Raw genomic sequence first — 27,714 nt, forward strand, 5'->3', positions numbered from 1 at the left:
AAATTTTATATTATTATTGTTATTGCATTATTATTATTATTATAATTGCTTTTATAGATATATACATATATTATTATATATTTTTACATATACTTATACACATTTTTTTGTAATATATATATATACATATAAACATACCTATTTTATAATTTATTTATACATGCATATATATTTATAATACACATACATATTTCTAACCTTTATAAATATATAAATACATATTTTTACATATATATATATGTACATATTTTATATATTTTATAATTCATACATGTACATATTTTTCATACTTCATAGCTTAAAACCATCTATGTATATCTATATGCATTTTTTATAAATACATGTATATAAAATATATTTTCATACACCTTTATTATATATACATATTTATATACTTACATACACTTCATACATATTTATTTTTTCTTTATATTTTAAAATATACTTTATATATATTTCATATATTTTGTAACTCACGTATACACACATATTTTAATGTACATTTCTATACATATATATATTCCTTTACGTTTTATTTGTGTTCACTATTTATTTCATTTTATTATCATTTTGAATGAAAGTTTTGATTTATTTGTTTATATACATTGTTATTTTATATGATTGTAGGACTAACGTTTATTTATTATCGTTGCTATTGCTCATATCATTTTATACTTTTGTATTCATTATGATTTTGCCATGAATAACAACAATGCAAATTGCTTTCACATTTTACTACGATTTTAGTGTTTTATTTTACTCGACATAACATAATTTGTTTTGAATAAATAATATTTCGTCTTTAGATTCGAGAGGATCGTATCTTAACTTACTGGGTTTCGATTTTCACGATAAATCTAAATGACGAATCTTTTTAAACTCAAATTTTAAATGATCTCGGGATTAAAAAATTGCGTCCTAACTTACGGGTCGTGACATCATTTTTAAATCCGAGATGGCTAAAATATCTTTTAAATAAGCATTTTTCATTTGCGTGTTGGGAATTTGAGACATTGTATCCTAACTTACTGGATATGATTCTCTTTCTCGATTAACGTGAAATATGCTACTTTTCCCAAAAATTTTTATTTTAATATAAGGATCGTATTTTTAAAGTTCTTCAAAGTTTTCGACATTAAGACATTAAGTAGTCAACTAGGTACCAATTTTGGGCGTTACGAGGGTGCTAATCCTTCCTCGTACGCAACCGACTCCCGAACCCGTTTTTTTAAGTTTCGTGGACCAAAACCGTTGTTTTAATAAAATCAAATCATTTATTAAAAACAACCATTTTTCGAGGTAATCCAATCACACCTCATAAAAAATGATTGGTGGCGACTCCCATTTTTGTTTTCATTTTCCAAAACCCAAGTTGACCCCGTTTTCATCCAAAAAATGGTGCCAACAATTGTTTTAAAGTTGCGAGATTCTTTCAATTTTAAAATCTAAAGAGCTTTGGGATTAGCTCGTTTGCTCTATGTGATGAATTAGCTACGTTAATTTTTGTTCTATTTGTTATTAGTCATGTCACTTGTTCCGTCAAATATTTCTTAATGGTTTTATTAGTATGATATAACAATTTCCAAATTGAATGAAATAAAAAATTAATTAGAAAATGATTGATGAAATAATGAAGTGTAAATATTTTTATATACATCAAAGGTTAGTGGATGGGATACAACTCCAACTAAGTTAATTTCCCACAAAATTTAGTCTAATATGCTTCCGAAAAGTCGTTAAGGTTCCACTCGAGAGTGTGATTAAAAAGAGTTTCAACTTTTCAGAATTAAATCAAAAAATGTATTTATCAAATTAATTTCCCTTTTACGTAACTATTCTTTTCCAAGTGCTTTTTAAGTCTAATGTAGAAAAATGTGACTCTACGCTAATTCATTTAGGGTGGTCCAATGATAATTACATCAATTTATACTATGGGTTTTGCTTAGGAAAAAAAATTCTAAAGTAGGAGCAGCCAGCCAACATAGACTTTTATTGCATGTGCTTCCATTTCGATAGGTTGAATTGAAATTTTACCTATATATTGTTTCTTTTCCTATAAATAAAATAGAATAGTGTTTAAATTTTATAGTCCGGTTGAGTTTTAGTTTGATAGGTATTGATATTGACATATTGTTGTTAGTGTAGGGGGATGTGGATTTGAATGCGCTGACGCGCATTATCCTCTTATTTAAAGATTGAGAGGAGCTATGGGTAATTCTAGGCATTGTATGAAAAAGAGCAAATTTGTATTAGAAAAGAGGAAATTTAACATTAAATATGAGGGATCTTTTATTTGATATTAGAATATACTTTCACTTTGTTTCAAGAAAATAAATTGAATTTTTAAATATAATATCTATATTAATATATAATAAATTTAAATCGATTGAATTTTAGTTTCATTAACATTATTATTATAATTTGGAGGATATAAGTTCAAACACCCTTAAATGTTTGTGCTTTATTTAAGCATTGTATCAAAAATATATGATAAGTGTTATGATGTAAATTTTAAATAAATGAATTTAAAATTAAAATTAAATTATTATGAAAGACGGTAAGAAATATGATATAGTTTAAGACATAATAAAAGAATGTAAAATAATTGAAACACGTGTTCATGCTTAGAATTGATCATGGGCCGAGCTGGGTTGAGTTCAGGTCAGGTTAATGCAAAATTTTAGGTCTATTTCTTAGGCTTAGGCATGACCCAACCTAAAAAATGGACTTAAAATTCTTCTCAAGCCCGAACTAGAGTACAATGCTAAACTCACCTCAGCTTACCCGTATTAAACTTTTTTATAATTTTTATATAAAAACAAATTTAAAAATATAATACATACACTAAAAAATTAAAATAAATGTTTCCCAATAAATTAAAAATACATTAAAGAATATTTAAACTTAAATAACACTAAGATAGTTGTAACTTAGCAAGCAAAAGTCTTTAAAATAGTAACAAAATTAACAATACAACAAAAGTTATATAATATCCAAATAATAATGACAAAATAGTAGCAATATAATAACAAAATGGTTACAAAATAACAGCAGAAAATAAAGTATAGGCTGATTTGGGCCAGACCGGGCTTGGGCAAAAAAATCCTACCCAAAGTGTTCAAGCTTATTTTTTGAATTTATATTTTATCCAAATCCTCCCACATTTTAGATAGGTGACTCGGCCCTGATCATGTCTATTCATAATGTCATAAAAATTTATATGTACATAAAATAAACCATTAACATGTAAAAAATTATTTAAATTGATAAAACTTTGAAGACAAAAAAAAGTAACATGAGTACGATATCGACATATTTTTTTTACTAATTGAATTTGTACGATAAATGCTATAAAATATGATATACACTGAAATATAATAGCAACAAAAAAATAATTTCTCTTAATTAAATAATTATGAAAAAACTATATACATAAACATAATATACATGTGTCACGAACTTAGACTTTTTCTACGTAATCTGTGTGGTCTTAGATAATTTCTTTGTTGCAAAAATGTTTAAGTTAGCTTAACTCCAACAATTGAAGATTTAACATAAAATTATTTTTTAATGTAACGCGAAACTAAAGTTCTAACACATGTACAATGTACCAAATTATATATAAAACTATTTTTTAATGCGTGAAAGTTATATATATTTTAAAAAATATGGACATGACAAAGTTATGATAAATATGGAGGAGTAAGGCTTAACATACGCCATTAAAAATAATTGAAACAAATAACGTAAACACAACAACAAATATACAAATGCATCAAAAATATGTATAAAATTAAATAATAAGGTACAAAAAAAATATAAAAATATGAATGCATACATATAATTAATTAATAAAGTTAAATATGTTTGAATAAGTTTTATCCTTTTGGGCTTTTCTTATGCTTGTATCTAAGAATAGAAAGACAAAGCAACATATCAAAAGATGAGTTGGGCAACCAATGAAGCAGAAGAGCAGGGATAAAAGCCCATGTACTTGGTTCTTTTTTCTCTCCTCTAAACTTTCGACTCCAATCCACCACCTCAACAGAGGATCAACAATCATCCATGCAACTTTTTCATGGTGATCATAAAGAACTCGAGGCATGGCAACATAAAGAAAACCTTAAAGACTCTAGCACTTGTGACATAGATTAAACATGCTTCTAGCATTTACATTTTATATATGCCACAACTCTCAATCTCAAATGCATTTTTTAGGAGCTTTTAGTATTAATCTTGATCTACTTTTTTCATGTTGGTCTTTTTCTTCGATATTAGTTTTGCAATTTGAAACTTTAATATCATAGATTTGGCTACTCACCGTCTCATCAAATAAAATCTTTTGATACATTGGATCAACGGATGTAGAAATAAATGGGAGATAATTCTGGTCCAGAAGCAGAGAAGAAGAAGATCCCCTTTTAGGATGTCTGTTGCGTTTTATTATATAGGGTCGAATCCCGAGTCTAGCTGTTTTTATTATAAGTATATATGTACATATATTATAAAGATGATTGATCTGATATGATTAATATAACATAATAAATACATATATTATAATATATAATTAGTTTTCTTACCCGATATTCATGGATTTGGTTGAATGTATTAATTAAAATCTATTATATTTATTTTTACGATGCAAAATTCATAATATTTTAGAAATATTATGATTGAAAAAGAAAAAATAATATAATATAAATGTTTAATTATATTTAATAAATTACTAAAAGTTTTTAAAATTTTATAAGGTTTCGTTAATAAAAGGATTACAAAATTCAAACATAAAAATATGTAAGTAAAACATTATATTTGATATTAGAATAAACTTTTTAAAAAATAAATTAAATATTCTAAAAACATTATTTTTCATTTAACTTTTAATTTGTATTTTTTAAGTAAAATTTAAAATTAAATATTTTAAAAAATTATTAAGTAATATCAATTATAAAAGTTTCCCACAATTTTTTAAATCTGTTTTTAATTCAATTTCAAAAGATAAGTTTCTATAAATGGTCATTAAAAGTAATTTTAAAATAATTAGAAAATTTAAACATTTCGTTTTTAAATTAAATATGAAAAAATAAATCAAATAATGTTTGTTAAAAGTTTACATAAATCAAAATATTTAAAAATTGTAACAATATCTCATACTTATTGTTGACACCATTTTTTTTGGATTGAAAACGGGGTCGACTTGGGTTTTGAAAAATGAAACGGGAGTCGCCACCAATCTTTTTTATGAGGTGTGATTGGATCACCTCGAAAAGTGGTTGTTTTTAATAAACGGTTTAATTTTTGTTAAAATAACGATTTTGGTCTACGAAATTCAAAAAAATGGGTTCGGGAGTCGGTTACGCACGAGGAAGGATTAGCACCCTCGATACGCCCAAAATTGGTACCTAGTTGATTACTTAATGTCTTGGTGTCGAAAATTGAAAACTTTAAAGAAATTGAAAATACGATCCTAGAAAACACTTGAATAACATGGATTAAGATTTAAGAGGATATTTGGCTATTTGGTCAAACGAGAAATCGAAACCCAGCACATTAGGGCACATCTTCTCGAATTTCCAAACGCAAAACATTGCCTTACTTCAAAATTTTAAAAGGATATTTGACTATTTGATAGAACGAAAAAAACGAAACCCAGCACATTAGGGCACGTTTTCTCGAATCTCCAAACGCAAAACATTGCCTTTATTATTTTTTTAGGAAAAAATCCTCATCTCGAGAAAACGACATGTCATATCCAATGCGTTAGGACACAACGTATCGAATTCCCGATACAAGAATACATGCCAAAAATTTAATTATTTAAAAAGACATTTAATTATCTCGGGTTTAGAAAAGAGATCATACCCAGTGAGTGAGGACACGATCTTTTCTTAATTCCCGAGATCGTTTAAAAACTTGAGTTTGAAAAGATTCGGGCATTTAGACTTATTGCGAAAATCGAAACCCAGTAAGTTAGGGTACGTCTTTCTCAAATCTAAACACAAAATTTTGCTTATTCAAAAACCATAATTTATGCATTGAATAAAAATAAACTAACACGAAATAAAACACAATGTCAATATGCGAACAAAACGAAAATGAATACGATGATGTAGCATAAATTATATGAGTAATAGCAATGAAAATAAATTAGATAAAAGGATAAACCAATAACATACAAAATAACAATGCATATAAGGAAATAAAATTAAAATATTCATTCAAAATAATAATGAAAATATAAATAAAGAAATAAAGAAAGAAATGAATAAGGCTATAAAAATATAAAAGATATATATATATGTATATACGTAAAAATAAAAATAAGAAGAACATATGTATATATATAAAATAAATAAATAAAATAAAAGTTTATAGGCGTATATATATAAATGTTTAATGGAGCTAGACATATATATAGCAAAACGTATGTACATATATAAGCTAGAAAATATTTAAAAAGAGATATAGATATATATACATAATAAGATATAAAGATATTTATAATAAGGTATATATATATATATATGAAAATTAAAAATGGCATATAAATATGTAAATATGTAAGTAAATCATAATATATATAGAAATAATATACACCCATAAATATAAAAAAGGGAAGTAAGGCCTACTTATGATATTTTTTCTATACGTAGATACATATACATATATAATAATCTTTTAGACATAAAAAAATAAAATAAAATGAAAAAGAAAGAAAAAAATACACAAATGAAATAAAGACAATAATATCAACAAGAAATAATAATACTGTATAATAATACTAAAATATTTGATTTAATGGGGAGAATAAGTATAGTAGTCGATTTAGGGTCAAATCGAAAAGAAAACAAAATTTTAGGGCCGTAATTAAAGATAAAAGAGACAAAAAAACTAAATTATAACGCGGATGAAAAGCGGAGGACCGAATAGGGAAATAACCCCTGTTGATTAAACGACGCCGTTCCAACGAAGTCAAAGCGCAAGGTCTAAGGACCAAACTGAAACAGAAGTAAAATTCGATGCCAAAATTACAAATATATAAAAAAACTGCATTGAATACGCCGCAAAGGAGGGAGGACCTATGGCGCAAATATCCCCCTAAGGCAAAACGCGCGGATCCTTCCCCCTTGGCCGGGTCACCGCACGGGTCAAGGGGTCTCAAAACGGCGCCGTTTTGAAACTGTATAAAAGCTACAATTTTTAGAAAAAATTCATTTCCTTTCTTTTTCCAGAAAAAGAAAACTTCATTCTCTCTCAACTCCTTTCCTCAGTCCGGCCTCGGCTCCAACGCGCCTCCGTCGTAGAGCCACTGAGAACGGCGGCCAGAGGAGCAAAATCAAGCCTTTCCGGTTCCTCTTTGAAGCCCGTAGCCTCTAAAACACGGATTCAAAGCTGAATCCCGTGAAAGGTGGCTATGAGCCCTAGAAACGGAGGGAAACCGTTCGGTTTCTCCTCCTCCGGCGCGGCACAGGTAAGGATTCTCCTTTCCCTTACTCTTATTTTTTATTTAGAAGCGCAAACAAGATTAAAATGAAACAAACTAACAGATCTAAAAAAAGGCAATAGTCACCTTAAGATTTTTTTGAATCCTTTTAAGAGTCTCTTTTTTTTATTTTCTGATATTCATAAAAAAGTGGTCCCTCCTTTACAGATCTGTGCTTGGCTTTTATATAGCCAAAGAGAAAATAAAGAAACATCAAAAGAGCTATTGTCCATATTGCTTCCTTCTATTTTCTGTCTCTTTTTTCCTTTTCATATTTACAGGCATTGACGGAGACGTATCAATGAACAGATGGAGCAGAGGGCAGGTATGGCAGTAGCGTACGGCGCACATGGGAGCAGCAAGGGATGCGGCGCCCTAGGGTTGGGGATTAAGGTTTTCTGCTGAAATGTTTTAGGTGATTGGGCTATTGGGCTTGCTGTTTTTGGGTTTAATATAGTTTGTTGGGCTGGGGCAAATTTGGGCTTTGTACAGCTGCCCCTCTTTGCTCGTTGTCGTGTAACGAGAACAGAGCAAAGACTAAGAAAGACCAAATTTGCCCGGTCTTGTCGAGTCCTGACTTCTTTTTGACGCTTCATCTCTTCAAGTAGCTTTAATCTTCTTCGTAGCAACTTTAGGGGGACGATGTTTGTGTTTTTTTTTTCTATTTGCTCCACTACTGCTAAGAGAGATAAGACTTGTGGCTTAAATCTGCTTCACTACTGCTTAGGAAGATAGGACTTGATTTCTTCTGTCTGCTCCACTACTGCTTAGGGAGATAAGATCTACCATCTTTGACCCGCTCCACTACTGCTTAGGGAGATAGGACTGGTGGCTTAAATCTGCTTCACTACTGCTTAGGAAGATAAGATTCGCCGTCTTCGATCTGCTCCGCTAGTACTTAGAAAGGCAAGATTTGCTATCTTTAACCAGCTCCACTGCAACCGATGGAGGCAAGGCTTTGTTTTTGGGTCTGCTTCTTTAACCAGCTCCGCTGCAACCGATGGAGGCAAGGCTTTGTTTTTGATCTGCTTCGCTGTTAACGTAGGAATACAAGATCTGCTATCTTTAACCAGCTCCACTGTAACCGATGGAGGCAAGGCTTTGTTTTCGATCTGCTTCGCTGTTAATGTAGGAAGGCAAGATCTGTTGTCTTCAACCAGCTCCACTACAACCGAGAGAGGCAAAGTTTGTGTCTTTCGATCTGCTTCGCCGTCAATGCACGAAAGCAAGATCTGTTATCTTCAACCAGCTCCACTACAATTGAGAGAGGCAAGGTTTGTGTCTTTCGATCTGCTGCGCCGTCAATGTACGAAGGCAAGATCTGCTATCTTTAACCAGCTCCACTGCAACCGATGGAGGCAAGGTTTTGTTTTCGATCTTCACTAATTTGTTCTCTGGGGAACATGACCTGTATAATGAACCTAATTATGCCTAATGATTAGGATGACATGATCAAAATGAATCAAATGCTCCTAACTAGACATGTGTGAATGATGTTTGCATGAATGCAGAATTTTATTTTTTTCGAGAACGATCCCACTTAGGTTGTCATTGCTCGAAGTTTACTAAGGTTTTGTGACTGACGTGTTACAATGCCTTCTCGCTTGACCGGCTTCTTCAAAGAATCACTTAGTCAGATTGCCCCATTGTAAACCTTAAAGTTTAATCCATTAGGGCGCACACTTTGTGCCATCAATCTCTCATTGCAATCCAAGGGTAGAAATATGGCTTTTTCACAATCCTCTCTTATCCAATTCAAGGATATAGTATCTACATCATTCTGGTTCCTTACACCATTCCCAAGGCGTCATACCAAAGACTTATGCGTAAATGAAGGCTCTCTTCTTCGAGGTAACCTCTTCCTATTGCTTGATGAATCATTGCTTGCTTGTTTATGTAAGCTTTGTCACCAACATGGCGTCTTGTCAATCAACGCATTTGACAACAAAAATCCAAAGAGAAAGTCTAAATTTAGACTATTCTTTCTCAAATTCCAACCTTTAAATTTGGTGTGCTCTAAACAATAGTCCTGTTTCAGGTTCCTATATTATTTAGAAACTTTTCAGAGTAATATGCAAAACTTCCTTTGTGAAAGTTTTATTAGTCCATTAATCATTATTCCAATGCAACATGCTTGCAAAAATGGTCATAACAATGGATAAGAATAAATTTGGTTCAGAGCATAGCTCGAAAGAACAAATTATCGAAAATAGTAAAGAAGGATGACAAAGGAATTAATTGGGAATGCATATCTTGAAAAGGAAAAAAAAGTATTCCAAGAACAACAAATAATATGAGAATTGGGTGCCCCAGATATCGTAGCTTGAACTTCTCTATACAAACTTTCTGAATACCATTTTGAGTTGACATGTGTTTAGGAGATCTACAGCGCCCTGTCGATGCCCCAAGATGTCGCCTATCCCTTCCTGTTGATTCAGGCATAGCAAGATCACCACATGCCTAATCTGATCTAGATTCGAGTTGTTTTGATTACCTCATGCCCCATTCTGATCAATATTTGAGCCGTCCTTTTTGGGTTTTCAACTCAAATCCCCATTGGCCTAAGGTGCCCTTTGCGGGTTTTCCCCTTAGCCTCTCCATTTTACTTTTCATTTTTTCATTTTCATTTTCATTTTCATCTTTTTTTTTTAACTTCATTGTCTTGCAATACAGTGACAAACCGTGGTGTCTAATTTTGAACTGATTACAGCCCTCAGCTATCGTGTTGTCATTCCAGTTCAATGCATTTTCCAATACCATCCTCTCTGGAATTCTATATCGGCATATGATGACATTGACGCGTGCAATAGCCTCTATCCATTTGATGAAGTAATTAATGATCTCAATAGTGAAGCAATGCCCATTAGAAGTCTTCGATAATGGTGATGTTCATGCCCTATTCTGCTCGAAATTTGAGTCGCCCTTTTCGGGTTTTCAACTCAAAACCACATTTGGTCACAAAGCGCCCTTTTTGGGTTTTCGTCTTAGCCTCTTCTTTTCTTTTCTTTGCTTTTCATATTTTTATTTTGACTTTGATTGATTTCTCTTTTTCTTTTTGTTTTTTTATTTTGATTTTTATTTTGATTTTTTTTTATCTTTTTCTTTTCCTTTTTTCGAATCGGATCTGAACTCTTGGGATTAGGTAAGTCCTTGTTATCTCTTTCAAAGGATCTCCTCTGATATCAGATTTCCCTTATAGAGCCTTTTGGGGCAAAACTACAACTGGAAACTTTTGATCTTCCTCTTCCATCGGGATAAAATCCAACATCTTGAAAGGATAGAAACTCGACTTCAAACGGGCAAAGCTATGCTGAATCGACGAGAACGGCATTGCCTCGGCAGAGAATTGTATCATTCATACAAGTTTTGATATCGTGTTGTTGTGCAGATTTCTTTATCAGTGCTTGACCCGGCATATCCTGGTATGATCCTACAAAGACCTCTTTGAACAAGGTCTTGCTTCATTTTTTGAGGACAAGTCAATTTTAATCTTTACCAAGCTCAGAATTCCTAATGATTCATTATGAGGTAGGATCTGTCTATCCTCCTGCTCAACCATCCTTAATAAGTCCGGAGGTAAGCTACAATCTTTGTCATTTTCAAAGTCCTGAGATCCCTCTGAACACATGCCTTGCTCAAAAGGAAGATCTGGGTCTGTAGCACAGTCATTCACGTCATTGATATCTGAGGACCCATAATAAACATCGAGGAATATACAAAAGAATGTATAAATTTATGAATGATTATTTACAATATGATTATGAATGAATGATGGTTTGGAAGAAAATCCAAAAGAATGAAAGAATATAGAATTATCCGTAAAGAATGAAAATATCGGCTAAAAAATAATCGTAAAGATGTATTTCATTAAAATAATAACATTCAGACATAAGCCTATTTCACAAAGGAATTTCTATCATTTCTAGGCTAAGAACAACAAAAATGTTCTGAACATTACTTTAAAAAGCTCTAGAGACTATAGGGTTTTCTTCCGCAGTCGAATTGCTTAGAACACTTCCACGTTTATAAGGGCGAATATTTAACAAGGTCCCTTCTTCAGTTGCTTGTGCATTACATTCATTCCATTTATCAATTATGATTGGGTAATGGATTTGCCGCACTGGAAGAATCATCAAATTTAACGACGCCCATACTGATCAGCCTTTCAATCAGTTTTTTAAAGGCAATGTAATTTTCTATGGAATGCCCCGTATTTCCTGCATGATATTCGCATTGTACATTCGCATCGTGCCATCTGGGGTGTGGAGGCTGTGGATGCTTTGTATAGAGAGGGGCAACAATGCGCGCATTGAATAACTTTTGATACAGCTCCTTATACGTCATCGGAATTGGCGTAAACTGGAGGTTCTCAGTACCTTGTTTCACACAAGGTTCTTGTCTAGATGAACCTTGCTGACTAGCAATCACCTTATTGTAAGTGTTCACATTGCTCACCTCGTTTTCCTTCTTCTTTAAGTCTGACCTTCTATTATTCTCCCCAGCATCAATCTTTCCACTTCTCACGGCACTTTCAATCATTTCACCGCTCATGACTATGTCTGAAAACCTCTTCGAAGCACTTCCCAACATGTGAGTGATGAACGGGGCCTTTAATGTGTTGATAAAGAGCATTGTTATCTCTTTTTCCAAGAGTGGTGGCTGAACTTGTACGGCAATCTCCCTCCACCTTTGTGCGTATTGCCTAAAACTTTCATTAGGCTTTTTCTCCATATTTTGCAGGGTAATTCTATCAAGGACCATATCAGCTACATGACTGTATTGTTTCATAAAGGCTTATGCTAAATCCCTCCAAGAACTAATCTGGGTACGCGTCAATTGATTGTACCACTTAGACGCTGCCCCTGTGAGGCTATCTTGAAAGCAGTGTATGAGCAGTTGGTCGTTGTTGACGTATCCAGCCATACGCCTACAGAACATAGTAATATGTGCCTCCGGGCAACTAGTCCCATTGTACTTCTCAAATTCTGGCATTTTGAACTTATGGGGCAGTACCAAATCTGGGACCAAGCTTAAGTCTTTAGCATCAATCCTTCGATAATTCTCAATGCTTTCCATGGCTTTGAACATTTTCTCGAGCCATTTGCATCTTTCTTCTAACTGTTTTGGCAATTCTTCTGTCGTTTTCTCTTTCTCAGCCACTTCGTCGAAATCTGGGACGATAGGGTTAGTAGGGTTTTCTCCGGGGTTAGAGCTTACTCCGATTTAGAAGTTCGTTGGTATCGAGGTGCCTGTCGAAAATAGCTGAGGTCTAATTGTAACAGGGGATTTGTGTAGGTACGCCTCAGTTTGAGCTTGCGCGTGCGGAGGGGTGAAACCTGATGGATAGAGAGGGCTATCATTATTTTCTTCTTCTGTATGAACCACGGGGTCTTTTCCTTTGTCGTTTCCCCCTTTCAATAACTGCATCAATTCAGCTATCATGCTTTTTTGAGACTCTATCATTTCGTTCCTCATATCTTGTTGAATCTTCTCTAACCGCTCTTGCATTTGTTCTTGCATCTCCTTTTGGAGTTGTTCGAGTCTTTCGAATCTTTGATCCATGGCTTTTGTCTTGCGACGGGTACCGTAGTGATAAACAGTTGGCGAATTTTGGTTACTTTCCAGGGTAATTCTGTCATAATTTTAAATTAATTAGGCTCTATTTTTAAAACTTTAATGCATATGATGATATGTAGATGCATGAAATGAATGCCTAAAGAGACATTGATTCTAATTCAATTACATTTAGGAAACTTTTCCAGAAAGTAAATTCCTTTACATAAAACGGATGCATGTACGACCTCGCCCTCATATTCCAAGAAACGACATTTATCTTTTTCTTCATGCGCATGTTTGAGATAATCTCGCCGATTTCCAATGTATACCATTACTAGCACCTTTTCTTGATCTTGGTCGCGATCCACCATCTGTTCATAAGGTCGTCAGCTTCTTTAAGGGAGTTGGGACGTCGAAGGCTCTTAGACAATCGCCTTGAATCCCCAGGCCACCAAGCAAGGTCACGAACTCTTCCATCGCCATTCTTATGTTTCTCAGAATATGTTTGGGAAGTCGTATTATTTTTCACTTTATCAAGGAATTCGTATTCTATGACAAGCTTTCTAATTTAGTAATTGGATTTGAATCCATATCTCTTTCCTAAAATGCAAATGCAATGCAATCATAATCAAAACAAAACAAGATCGGTTAGTAAAAAACAGAAGCAAACAAGGAAAACAAAAAGTACCTAATCAGGTAGATACTAGGGGTTTGGAGTGGCTCTACCTAGGTTAAGTTCCTAAGTCTACTATATGAGGTTTGGTTCTAAAGCAAGGATACCCGAACCAGCAGATTCCTCGATCCTCACCCATTATAGGCTCATATAGACCGAGTTCAGTTCAGGGGGATACATTTCTCTATGGCCATGCACAGATGAAAATCTCACGAAGACATAGGTACGGATGTATCCCGAAAGCGATTCACTATCCCATGCGGAGGTGAAAACCTCACGAAGGCATAGCTTCTCACTCCCACCTAAGAGGGTGTGACCAACGGTCATGCAATGCAATGTGCAGAAAGATACATCTAAACGCAGTAATTACAAATAAGATGATAAAGACTGAAATAAAGACGAATGAAATGCAACACAAGGATCGTGTCAAGTTTTCTATATTTGACAAAAAGACAAAGTAATCAACACATGGCTCGACTCTCTTATTTTTTGTCCCCAGCGGAGTCGCCAAGCAGTTGACACCATTTTTTTGGATTGAAAACGGTGTCGACTTGGGTTTTGAAAAATGAAACGGGAGTCGCCACCAATCTTTTTTATGAGGTGTGATTGGATCACCTCGAAAAGTGGTTGTTTTTAATAAACGGTTTAATTTTTGTTAAAATAAAGATTTTGGTCTACAAAATTCAAAAAAATGGGTTCAGGAGTCGGTTACGCACGAGGAAGGATTAGCACCCTCGATACGCCCAAAATTGGTACCTAGTTGATTACTTAATGTCTTGGTGTCGAAAATTGAAAACTTTAAAGAAATTGAAAATACGATCCTAGAAAACACTTGAATAACATGGATTAAGATTTAAGAGGATATTTGGCTATTTGGTCAAACGAGAAATCGAAACCCAGCACATTAGGGCACATTTTCTCGAATTTCCAAACGCAAAACATTGCCTTACTTCAAAATTTTAAAAGGATATTTGACTATTTGATAGAACGAAAAAAACGAAATCCAGCACATTAGGGCACGTTTTCTCGAATCTCCAAACGCAAAACATTGCCTTTATTATTTTTTTAGGAAAAAATCCTCATCTCGAGAAAACAACATGTCATATCCAATGCGTTAGGACACAACGTATCGAATTCCCGATACAAGAATACACGCCAAAAATTTAATTATTTAAAAAGACATTTAATTATCTCGGGTTTAGAAAATAGATCATGCCCAGTGAGTGAGGACACGATCTTTTCTTAATTCCCGAGATCGTTTAAAAACTTGAGTTTGAAAAGATTCGGGCATTTAGACTTATTGCGAAAATCGAAACCCAGTAAGTTAGGGTACGTCTTTCTCAAATCTAAACACAAAATTTTGCTTATTCAAAAATCATAATTTATGCATCAAATAAAATTAATCTAACACGAAATAAAACACAATGTCAATATGCGAACAAAAAAAAATGAATACGATGATGTAGCATAAATAATATGAGTAATAGCAATGAAAATAAATTAGATAAAAGGATAAACCAATAACATACAAAATAACAATGCATATAAGGAAATAAAATTAAAATATTCATTCAAAATAATAATGAAAATATAAATAAAGAAATAAATAAAGAAATGAATAAGGCTATAAAAATATAAAAGATATATATATGTGTATATACGTAAAAATAAAAATAAGAAGAACATATGTATATATATAAAATAAATAAATAAAATAAAAGTTTATAGGCGTATATATATATAAATGTTTAATGGAGCTAGACATATATATATAGCAAAACGTATGTACATATATAAGCTAGAAAATATTTAAAAAGAGATATAGATATATATACATAATAAGATATAAAGATATTTATAATAAGGTATATATATATATATGAAAATTAAAAATGGCATATAAATATGTAAATATGTAAGTAAATCATAATATATATAGAAATAATATACACCCATAAATATAAAAAAAGGAAGTAAGGCCTACTTATGATATTTTTTCTATACGTAGATACATATACATATATAATAATCTTTTAGACATAAAAAAATAAAATAAAATGAAAAAAGAAAGAAAAAAATACACAAATGAAATAAAGACAATAATATCAACAAGAAATAATAATACTGTATAATAATACTAAAATATTTGATTTAATGGGGAGAATAAGTATAGTAGTCGATTTAGGGTCAAATCGAAAAGAAAACAAAATTTTAGGGCCGTAATTAAAGATAAAAGAGACAAAAAAAACTAAATTATAACGCAGATGAAAAGCGGAGGACCGAATAGGGAAATAACCCCTGTTGATTAAACGACGCCGTTCCAACGAAGTCAAAGCGCAAGGTCTAAGGACCAAACTGAAACAGAAGCAAAATTCGATGCCAAAATTACAAATATATAAAAAAACTGCATTGAATACGCCGCAAAGGAGGGAGGACCTATGGCGCAAATATCCCCCTAAGGCAAAACGCGCGGATCCTTCCCCTTGGGCCAAGTCACCGCACGGGTCAAGGGGTCTCAAAACGGCGCCGTTTTGAAACTGTATAAAAGCTACAATTTTCAGAAAAAATTCATTTCCTTTCTTTTTCCAGAAAAAGAAAACTTCATTCTCTCTCAACTCCTTTCCTCAGTCCGGCCTCGGCTCCAACGCGCCTCCGTCGTAGAACCACCGAGAACGGCGGCCAGAGGAGCAAAATCAAGCCTTTCCGGTTCCTCTTTGAAGCCCGTAGCCTCTAGAACACGGATTCAAAGCTGAATCCCGTGAAAGGTGGCTATGAACCCTAGAAACGGAGGGAAACCGTTCGGTTTCTCCTCCTCCGGCGCGGCGCAGGTAAGGATTCTCCTTTCCCTTACTCTTATTTTTTATTTAGAAGCGCAAACAAGATTAAAATGAAACAAACTAACAGATCTAAAAAAAGGCAATAGTCACCTTAAGATTTTTTTGAATCCTTTTAAGAGTCTCTTTTTTTATTTTCTGATATTCATAAAAAAGTGGTCCCTCCTTTACAGATCTGTGCTTGGCTTTTATATAGCCAAAGAGAAAATAAAGAAACATCAAAAGAGCTATTGTCCATATTGCTTCCTTCTATTTTCTGTCTCTTTTTTCCTTTTCGTATTTATAGGCATTGACGGAGACGTATCAGTGAACAAATGGAGCAGAGGGCAGGTATGGCAGTAGCGTACGGTGCACATGGGGGCAGCAAGGGATGCGGCGCCCTAGGGTTGGGGATTAAGGTTTTCTGCTGAAATGTTTAGGTGATTGGGCCATTGGGCTTGCTGTTTTTGGGTTTAATTTAGTTTGTTGGGCTGGGGCAAATTTGGGCTTTGTAGGCTTATTTCTAATAGTACAAACTGAGTTACTATTAAAATTAAATATATTTTTGCAAAAAGAGGTTTTCAAATTAAATTAAAGAATACAATATCTTATTTTTAAAATCAACTTTGTCGAATCTTATTTCGATTGGTATGAGCATTGTTGTCAATGCAGGAGGATGTAGGTTTAAGTGCAGTGAAGTGCAGTGAAGTGCATTATCCTCCTATTAATAGTTCTAAGAATTGTGTCAAAAACAATATTGTCTATTATTATTAAAAATAACTTGAAAGATGTAAATAAACTATGAGGAGTTATAGACATGGTATAAAAACTATCTTTTATATAATTTGTAAATAAATTTACATGTATTATATATTTACTTTATAATTATATTAAATAACTATTAATTATAAATAAATTTACATATAATAACATTAAAAATTAAAATCATATAAAATAAACATTTAAATTTAAATCTACATAAAGAAACAAAATAACAGTGATCAAATTAAATGCAATTAAAATAAAAAAAGGATCAAACTAAATTAATTAAAATTGAATTAGGGATCAAATCGCACAAGAGGTAAACTTAAATGGACCAAAAAGGGAGTTAGATCATCACTAAAAAAAGTGGCGAATTTGGAGGCAAAAACCGGTTGAATCCCGAGCCCGAGTTTTGATGTGTATGGTACAATATTTAATCTCACTATTACAATTATTTTTATACTAGTTGTGTGTAAAAGCACCCTATCCAAACCCATCCTCATTATGAAACCAATTGTTTTTCATTTTTCATTATTCCCCTAACCTTTTTACAAAAGTATTTTAACACTAAGACTTTCATTAATTTTCAATTTCGATATTCCAACCAACTATTTTTAAGGAATATCAGGGACGTGGGTAGAGTTGCAGACAATACAGGAAGGCCTAATGGTTTCTTGGAATAAAGGCTTTAGACGAGTAATGTAGGAGACTGATGAATGCTGGCATGAACAATGAAGGCAATGTTGTTCGCCACATACCAGAGGTGTTAAAAGAGACAATGGGGCCTTACTTGGTATCTTAATTTTTTATAATCTTTTCTTTTAGATGATTGCATATGAAAAACTAAAAAATTATCTTAATGCAATAAAAATATATTTTAATAAAATGATACTAAAAGTTTGAGAAATTATTTTATTATTTTAGTCAAAACAGACTTAATTTATGATTAACCCCTGAATTATATTTTCTTTTCAATTTCAGCATCAAGGGTGAAGTCAATTTTTTTTTGGTATAAATTAAATTATATATTTTTATGATAATAAAAATATAATTTTACTATTTAATAGTTAATATTTTTATAATTTTTAAAGAATAAAATTAAATTTTTATTATTTTTGAGAACTAAAATATATTTTTATTATTATTAATTTAAAATTTTATAAATTATAAAGAAGTCGGATCTGCCAGCCCCCGACTTCACTATTGTTCCATACAAAACTTTGTTATTCCACTTTAGAAAGTGGACTATCATTATCGTCCAAGTTTACTTAAAAGAAAAAAAATGACAATAAAAACATGACACATGTCATATTTTTATTGGATTTCAGTAATTTTGATTAAAATGAAATGAAAATAATAATAAATAATTCAGGTAAAAGAATTTAAGTATTAAAGTGAGAAAATAGATATGCTTTAAGGATTAAATTGTGAATAAATCCAAACAAAAGTATAATTACTTTATCGAATTGGGCAAAAAGAAGTAGCAAGACTTAGAAAATTTTCAATTTCAGATCAATCCAACGGCGGAAAATGTAGGTTGCAAGTTGAGAACAACCTACCAAGAAAATCAGGGAATAAGAACTCTCTATTTAGAGGCGCTAAGCTAACCTCATCCTTTGTTCCTTCTCAGTGAGAGCAAAGCGCTTTGGAGCCAAACAAGGTTCGCTCTTCTTTTCTTTGCCCTAATTTTGTATTTAATTTCTCCATTTTTATTAAAATAAATATTTTCCGCTTTCCTTTATCTCTAGAAATATGGCATACATGTCGAAAATCTTAATCTTGTATCAAGTTTCTGGTTGCTACTTACTTTAATTTCATGTGTGTGTGTTTGTTAGATTGATTATTACTTTTTTTTGAAAAAATATGGTTTCTGGGTGGTGGATAGTTAACCCTAGTGGATAGAGAATTTTTGAGTTTTTTGCTTAGCTTTAGATGAGTATTCTTTTTGGAAACATTTTCTTTTTAAAAGAGCCCTCCTTTTTGCTACAAAAGGAAGAAAAATGGGTTTTGGATTAGCTAACTGGAATAACTTGACAAGAAATGTGTTTCAGAAAGGGTTGGTAGTTGAAATCCATAAGGAAAGGAAGATTATGCATAAATGAAAATCAACTCTTGAAGGCATGAAAGTTAGTAGTCGAACCTTTGTTTCTAGGGTCAGAAAATGGCCAGTAAAGTTTCGCCTAAGCTAGTTACCAGTTTATTTTATCTTATTTTCCCTTATCACATATAGCCATGTATGATAATAATTTGAGTTGGTGGCATTTTTTTGATTGGAATACTTTTTGTATTAAATCATTGATGTATGAAATGGAAGTCATAATTTTTTTCTTTTTGTTTACTTTTTGGAATTCCCTTTTATAAATTAGTTAATTTTATGGTGTTGTCAATAAGTTTTGAGTGTGTATATCTTTCACTTATGTTTTATATGTTTCAGCCTGCTAAAGGCCATTCAGCATAAAGTTATAATTCAGGTTCTCTATCCTCATATTGGATGGCCATTATACCATGTGGAAGTACATTTGTTGCCCAGTGGCATATTCGTCCTCAGTTGACTACACGATCTTATGTCCCAAACCGAATAATGACAGCCAGATTGGGGTAAGTTTTCCACTTAACTCTTGCATATAGGAAGGGTATTGTTGAATTTGGTTATCAACAATTATTTTCTTCTACAGCTTTGTATAGATTTAGAATTGCTGATTTTGCAATGTCATTGCTACTTGCTAGTTATGGTTTCTGCATGAGCATTCATTGCATTTGCAAACTTGATGCATTGGTGAACATAATGATTAGATGCGCAAAATTTTCCCCTTTGTAGTCACGCTTTTGTAAGGCTATATTTCTTCTGGTTAATTAAGAGAGAGACTGATGGAAAAATGTCTTATGTTTTACCTCTAATCATGATAGTCTATTTGTTGGTAATTATGGAAGAATAATTTAGGTGTTTATTGCCATTATGCAGAGTCACAAGTACAATGAGTTATTTGAGAGCCTCAAATTCAGGCTTATTCGCACGTGATTCCTTACCGTTATTATCCTTTGTGAGGCCATCTCAAACATCACATCATCGTAGGGGAGCACAGTTCATTGTTAGAGCTGAAACTGTGAGTATAAACTACTTCCAGTTTCTTTTGATTTCTTTTGTTTTGTCTTATATTTTTTGGTAAAAAGGAGGCTTTAATGGTTGTTTAATCATTTAATCGTAGAATTTGAAAATTCGAGTATGCATTTCATATGTTTATTGCTGTATTTTGGCATTTGGCTGGCTGTTCCAATCTGAATTTAACCTGATGATGTTGTATAATGGGCAGGATTATTATACTGTCCTTGGGGTTTCAAGAAATGCAAGTAAATCTGAAATTAAAAGTGGTATGCTGACTTACAAAACCTTGTTCGGCAACTATTCTATTTATTCCTTGTATGATTGTTTACTGCATTTATCTGCTTATTTAGTTTGCTAATCTACTTTTTTATTTATGAATTTTCAACTTATTGACAGTAAGTTTACCCAGCTTTAATGGCTTCTGTCTGGAAAGTTCTAGAACACTGATGCACAAACTTCAATTTTAAGGGAGGGTAGGTGTTGATAACATAAATCAAAGAGAATCTAGAGAGGATGTAAATAACATAAATCAAATAGAATCTAGAGAGGATGGATTAATCTGAAGTGAGGTTAGTACTCATTCAAGGATAGTAGGTAGACACAGTGAGCATGCATAAAAGTTGAAAAAGTCACTCCATGATTAAATGATTTCAGTGTATGTTGAAATAGTAAGACAATGTGGTGGTATGTACATTTAAGGTCCCTGCTAATGAAAAGGAAGTTTCTTTTAGGTGTTTCAACTATTTGAAGGAAAGTCTATGGTTGCCCTACTTTTCTTGGAGATTCGAAATTGCGGAACCGTAAACTTATGTACATTAGAAGTGATTGATCATTATGTAAATTAGATTCTTTTGTTGTTACGAGTACCACAATAGGAAACTTATTTTATTTTATTCTTTAGTGGCTACTTTCTGCTTTTATCTTTCATAATATTATCTTACTGATTTTAAATCTGTTGTTTTTTTCAGCTTATCGTAAGCTTGCTCGAAGTTATCATCCAGATGTGAACAAGTCAGTTGATAACCTTGCACCTCTTGCCTTTTAGTTATGGTTGTGTCTTCTAGTTAATTAGTTTCATATGGTACATTCGTCCAAAATGAGATCTTAAATAATGTTTAGAATGAGAATGTGGTTGCTGAAAGAAAGAGAAAATGGAATATTAGTCACAGATTTCCCAAGTCGGGTGTTTGTTGAGTTTTATTCATATGTTTCATGTATTTATAAATGTAATTGCTGAAAGGGAGAGAATATAGAACAGTATTTTGAAGATTTCTGATTCTCACTGAATATTTTCTCTGAAAAGTTTGATGTTTTCAGTGTATGTTGCTAGTTAAAATATCTTCTTTAACCCACATATCTTTGAAGTGTATTGCCTCCCCCCCCCTCTGATCATATATTATTCTGCAGAGATCCTGGGGCAGAGACGAAGTTCAAGGAAATTAGCAATGCATATGAGGTAAGAGTTCTACGTTGTGCTTACCATGGTTTTCATTTATATTTCTGAAATGCATAAGTCCCTAGTTCCCATGGTCATATCTGATCTTTGAGGTGCTTTATATTGCTTAGGTCTTGTCGGATGATGAGAAGCGATCTCTATACGACAAATATGGGGAGGCTGGACTTAAAGGTGCTGGTATGGGAATGGGGGTAAGTTAATTCTACTGATGCTGAATAAGATCATTCATTTCAAAATTATTTTCCCTATATTTTCTCAACATTTCATTTTGACATTGATGGCATGGTTGCTTTGCCAGGATTTTAGCAATCCTTTTGATCTGTTTGAGTCGCTATTCGAGGGCATGGGTGGTATGGGCGGCATGGGCATGGGTGGACGAAGTTCCAGGAATAGAGCTGTTGATGGGCAGGATGAATATTACAGTCTTGTATTGAATTTCAAGGACGCAGTTTTTGGAGTTGAGAAAGAAATTGAGATAACCCGACTAGAAAGCTGTGGAACTTGCAATGGTTCAGGTGCAAAACCTGGAACAACACCATCCAAATGTACCACATGTGGTGGCCAAGGTCAGGTTATCTCATCTGCAAGGACTCCGTTGGGTGTCTTCCAGCAGGTAATGACATGCTCTTCTTGTGGTGGGACGGGGGAAATTTCTACCCCATGCAATACTTGTTCTGGTGATGGGCGGGTAAGGAGAACGAAGAGGATTAGTTTGAAAGTGCCGGCTGGTGTGGATTCCGGTAGTCGTTTAAGGGTCCGGTCTGAAGGAAATGCAGGAAGGAGAGGGGGGTCTGCTGGTGATCTCTTTGTCGTCATCGAAGTTATCCCAGACCCTGTCCTCAAACGTGATGATACCAACATATTGTACACCTGCAAGGTGTCGTATATAGACGCAATTCTGGGAACAACAATCAAGGTTCCGACCGTTGATGGTATGGTTGATTTGAAGATACCAGCTGGAACCCAGCCAAACACCACCCTAGTAATGGCCAAGAAAGGTGTTCCTGTTCTAAATAAAACCAACATGAGGGGTGATCAGTTGGTCCGCGTCCAAGTTGAAATTCCGAAAAGATTGAGCAGTGAAGAGAAGAAGCTTATTGAGGAGCTTGCAGACTTGAGCAAGGGCAAGACAGCAAGCAGTAGGAGATAGTTTCTGGGTCTTTTGTATGTATAGGACCAATATAACACACTGTTAGCCCCAGAAACTATATTCACTGTCTAGTGTGTGCAGCTTCTGAAGTTGGAACTACTACACTGCATGCGAAAACAAATTTTGCAGTTCTGAAATGGCTGAACTACGAAAATCTGAAAGTGCCTAAAATTTGGAGTCGTAGGTAAGGTAAGATTATATTGTGATAGCTTTGTCCCATATAAATGAATCTTCGATGGAAGAGGAGATGGATATTCGAGATAAAATCCCTCTTTGATTGCAGCCATTCTTTTGAGATTGAACTATAATTTGGGCAACAATGTTACCCTTCAGTTTTGTCTTTGCTTTTATTATTATTATGAACGAATGATGATTCAACTGCATGCTAAAACTTCTCAAATTCATTTGTGGATTAGCTCTTCCGAAATTGATTTTTAATAATAAAAAATGGGGATCAATATAATGAAATTTGGTCAAATGTGTAATTGGATTTATGAACTTTGAAATTTGAATTGCACTTCATATGCGTACATAAAGCTTTAATTGTATACATTTAAAGAAATAAATACATACATTTATTTTTATATTGGATTAATATTTTTTTTGTGCATGTAATATATCAACATAAAATTGTGTTAATTCGATAATACTAGTTAATGGTTTGTGAATTTTGAATTAAATTAAAATTTCATGTATAAAATTGTATAAAATAAAAGCTCATGTATGATATTGCACATTGGATCAAAATTCATATAGAGCTTTGATATTTTTCCTTCAAAAATATTTTTTGAATTAATGATTATTTAGAGAGTGCGTTTAGATGGGCTATAAGATTGATTTTGGTGAGAATAAAAATAACAGTAATAGTAATATTAATTATTGTAACAGTAATATTAGTTACTATAACGGTGATGATATATATGTTTGGATTTAATCATAGTAGTGAAAATGGGGTAAAATATAATAAGAAGAAAAAATGATTAGTAAACACATAATATTAAAATTTATATGTAATAGAATTTTTGAAACTATTTGATATTTGTAAAGTTAATAATTATAAATTATTAAGTTTTTTATATAAATATTTTAATGAATATAAAATATTAAGATGGATGGTATTGTTTCAAATAATATTTTTCATCATTTTTATATATTTATTTAATTTAATAGACTTATATTAATTATATAAATAAATATAGTTTTGTTAGTCTTATCTTATAAAAGTATATTTGTATATACTTTTTTTTAAATATTTACTTATTATATAATTATTAACTGAAATAAAGTAATGAAAAAAATTAATATCACGAGATATACAAATACTTTTGTCTTAAAATATTTTCTTAAAAAAATAAAAATGATAAAAAGGACAAAAAACTGAAAGGACGTGATTGGAAAACGGAGGCTGCAATGGAGATGAAAATTTTTAATCTTAGCTCACTAGTTGACCCCAAGGACCCTAAATTAATTTGTACCCAAAATATGTGAGTAGCTATAACATGAATACTTAGTTTGAGCTCGATTTAACATTTATTTTTAAATTTGAATTCAGTTTAAGATATAATTAAATTAATTGAACTTGAACTCGATTAAACTAAACATATTCAAGCTTGACTTGATAATAAGCTTAATGAATTAATAATATATATTAAGGGTAATAATGTAATTTAATACTATACAAATATTTAAAATTTATCAAAAATAAAAAGCGGTTAGCGGGCCATTAGACCCAAGTATTATTAAGCTCAAATTCGGTTCGACCAATAGTTTAAATTACTCGAACTAGAACTCGACTCGATAATTATCAAATCGAGTTTAGAATCAAACTTAAATAACTTGCAAGCTACCTAAACTTACTTTAGGCCACCATAATCTCCAAAACCCCAATTTTAACATTTGAACTAAATCTTCATTTCTTCTTCACAAACTACCATAATCTAGTTTCTATTAATATGGCTCTAATAATCTCTGAAATCAAAGACCAAGCTTATTTATACAAGCAACTCTCTTTTTAACTGTTCCAACTCACCAAAGCAAAATACAAAAGCAATACTAAATATGAGCTTCACATGCATACCTCACACAACTGCATTCACTTATAAAGGAAAAAAAAAAGCAAAAAATAGAGACATTGAATGATCCCTGTAATACCCAGTTTTAGCCCGAACTTACATATGGAAACATAATCTTCGAGGATATGCAATCTTAGATATGATATGTAATCTTAGAAGATATGATTTTGTAATCTCAGAGATTTAATTTGTAGATACCCTTTAATCTTCGCCGTTGATGTAATTGATTTGTACTGTTGGATTTGGGGAGGCTCAGCTATAAATAGAGGCCTCTCCCTTCATTGTAAAAGAAAAAGAATGAATAAAAAAGGGAGAACGATTGTCAGTTTTTTAAAGGTGGCTTACTGTTTTCTTTTTCGATTATTTTTTACTTATTTACGATTTTAAAAAAGGGAGAAGGTGATACCACTGCGAATTTTATTTATTTATTTTATTTAGCCCTAATAAAGTAACGTGTTTCAAAGGATGAAGATATTTTCCCATTCGAGCCCTATGAGTTATTCACGCCTTTTAATTGGGCCCTTCATTTTTTTTAAATTATGTTGATTTTCAATTTAATCCTTAATCTTTCATTTTAGGTTTTTAGTCTATTTTATTAATTTTGTTATTATTATTATTATTATATTATATATTATTATTATTATACCTACATATATGTGCACATATGCATGTTAATATATATACATATATATTTTAAACGTTTTAATATATATACATATTATATAAATATTTTATTATTATTTTATTTTCATAGTTTTTTATACATATATATATACACATTTATATTTCATAATATTTATACGTTTGCCCATATTCTATGATTTTTATATGTTTATACATTTTTGTAATATATACACATATATTTATACTCCATTCAAAGCTTATTATAAATATTTTCCACGTTTTTATATTATACTTATATATTTCATTTTTTTGTAAATGCATGAATATATTTTATATGTATATATTTATATTTTCCTTGTTTTCATAAATGCATTATGTATTATATATATAAGTTTTATAACCCAAAATTTTATGAGTAAATTATCTTTATGTCTTTTATTCTTCATTATTTCAAATGTATATATATTTTGTACCTTTTTCTCTTTATATTTTTTTGTTTATTTCCTTCATTTTCTTATTGATTTATATTTTCATTTATATTCATTTGATATTTTACATGTCGTTGTTTATGTACATTAATTTCGTTTATTTCTATGCCATTGTTGTATTTATTATTACATTTTATATTTAATGTAGCATCACATATTTTTTTTTCGATTTTAAAATTTTCAAAATTGAGATAACACTCGTATTTAGGATTTTCAAGGAAATTGAGCCCTAACGTATTGGGTTCCGATTTTCTTCGTTAAATCCAACGATCGAGGGTTGCTCATTAAAAAAATATAAAATAAAAAGCTTGTTGTTGGGGAGTTAAATATGTTGTATCCTAACATATTGGATGTGACGTATTGATTTCTTGAGACAGATTTTTTGAAAAAATAATAATAAAGGAAATATTTCAAGTTTGAGATTTTGAGGAATTGTGCCTTAACGTATTGGGCCGCGATTTCTTAAATCTTAAACAAATGAATATTCTTTTAAATCTTTATTACACGAGTTTTAGACTAATTCATTTTTGAGGAAATTAGAATCTTGTGCCTAACGCATTGGGTGTGACATTTTCTTTCTCCGAAATGATAAGGGTCTTAATAAGTAACGTTTTTAAGTTTTTGCTAAGGATTATATTTTTCAAATTTTCGACATTAAGACACTAATTAATTAACTAGGTACCAATTTTGAGCGTTACGAGGGTGCTAATCCTTCCTCGTACGTAACTGACTCCCGGATCCGTTTTTCTAAAACTCGTAGACCAAAGCCGTTTTTTTAGGTGATCCAATCACACCTTAATAAAAGATTGGTTGCGAATCCCAATTTTCATTTTTTAAAAGTCGAAAAACTAACATTTTTGTTTTTAAAAAAATGGTTTCGACAGCTTGGCGACTCCACTGGGGACTTTTTTAAAAAAATAAGAGAGTCGAGCCACAAAGTTGATTAATTTTTGTCTTATGGTCGAGAAAATATTTTTAAAAAAAATCATGATATCTTTTTGCATTCATTATCTTCTTGCTTAATGTATTTAAGTATTGTTTGCATTACACATTACATGAGTTGAATGATTTTACCCTTCTAAGTGGGAGTGAGAAACTATTCCTTCGTGAGGTCTTCACCTCCGTATAGGATAGTGGATTGCTTTCGGAGTACATCGGTACCTATGACTTCGTGAGATTTTCATCTCCGTATAGTCATAGGGAAAATGTATTCCCCTGAACCGAACTTGATCTATATGAGCCTATAATGGGTGAAGATCGAGGAATCTGCTGGTTCGGGTACCTTTGCCCTAGAAGCTGAACTTCATATAGTGAACCTTAGGAATTCACCTTAGGTAGAGCTATATTGAACCCTGGTAGATATCTGATTAGGTATTTTTATTATTTCTTGATTATATTCTATGTTTATATGATACTGACTTTTCGTGTTTTATTTACATGTCATGGCATTTCATTTCATTATAAAAGGCGTTGGTTCATATTCAGTTGCTAAATAGAGAGCTTGTCATAAGGAAATGGGTTTCTTGATAAAGTG

The 27,714-nt window shown here is 32.0% G+C and overlaps 1 protein-coding gene across 1 annotated transcript; it reads left to right on the forward strand.

Moving 5' to 3' along the window:
- Positions 1–18,791: 18,791 nt before the first annotated feature.
- On the forward strand, positions 18,792–23,379 carry LOC107950454 (chaperone protein dnaJ A6, chloroplastic). The gene is made up of 8 exons (XM_016885300.2): positions 18,792–18,947; positions 19,722–19,885; positions 20,250–20,391; positions 20,599–20,656; positions 21,359–21,401; positions 21,798–21,846; positions 21,957–22,037; positions 22,145–23,379. The coding sequence occupies exons 2-8, from the start codon at positions 19,779–19,781 to the stop codon at positions 22,994–22,996; spliced, it is 1,332 nt and encodes a 443-aa protein (XP_016740789.1). The 5' UTR covers positions 18,792–18,947; positions 19,722–19,778; the 3' UTR covers positions 22,997–23,379.
- The last annotated feature ends 4,335 nt before the right edge of the window (positions 23,380–27,714 follow it).

This window comes from Gossypium hirsutum, chromosome D03, assembly GCF_007990345.1.
Source record: "Gossypium hirsutum isolate 1008001.06 chromosome D03, Gossypium_hirsutum_v2.1, whole genome shotgun sequence".
NCBI classification, from domain to species: Eukaryota; Viridiplantae; Streptophyta; class Magnoliopsida; order Malvales; family Malvaceae; genus Gossypium; species Gossypium hirsutum.

Bases quoted from the DNA above. Each gene is read 5' to 3' on its own strand.
- LOC107950454 (XM_016885300.2), top strand. From the start codon at position 19,779: ATGGCCATTATACCATGTGGAAGTACATTTGTTGCCCAGTGGCATATT. The intron at 21,402-21,797 runs GTCAGTTGATAA...ATTATTCTGCAG, and splicing joins TATCATCCAGATGTGAACAA to AGATCCTGGGGCAGAGACGA. The intron at 21,847-21,956 runs GTAAGAGTTCTA...TATATTGCTTAG, and splicing joins AAATTAGCAATGCATATGAG to GTCTTGTCGGATGATGAGAA.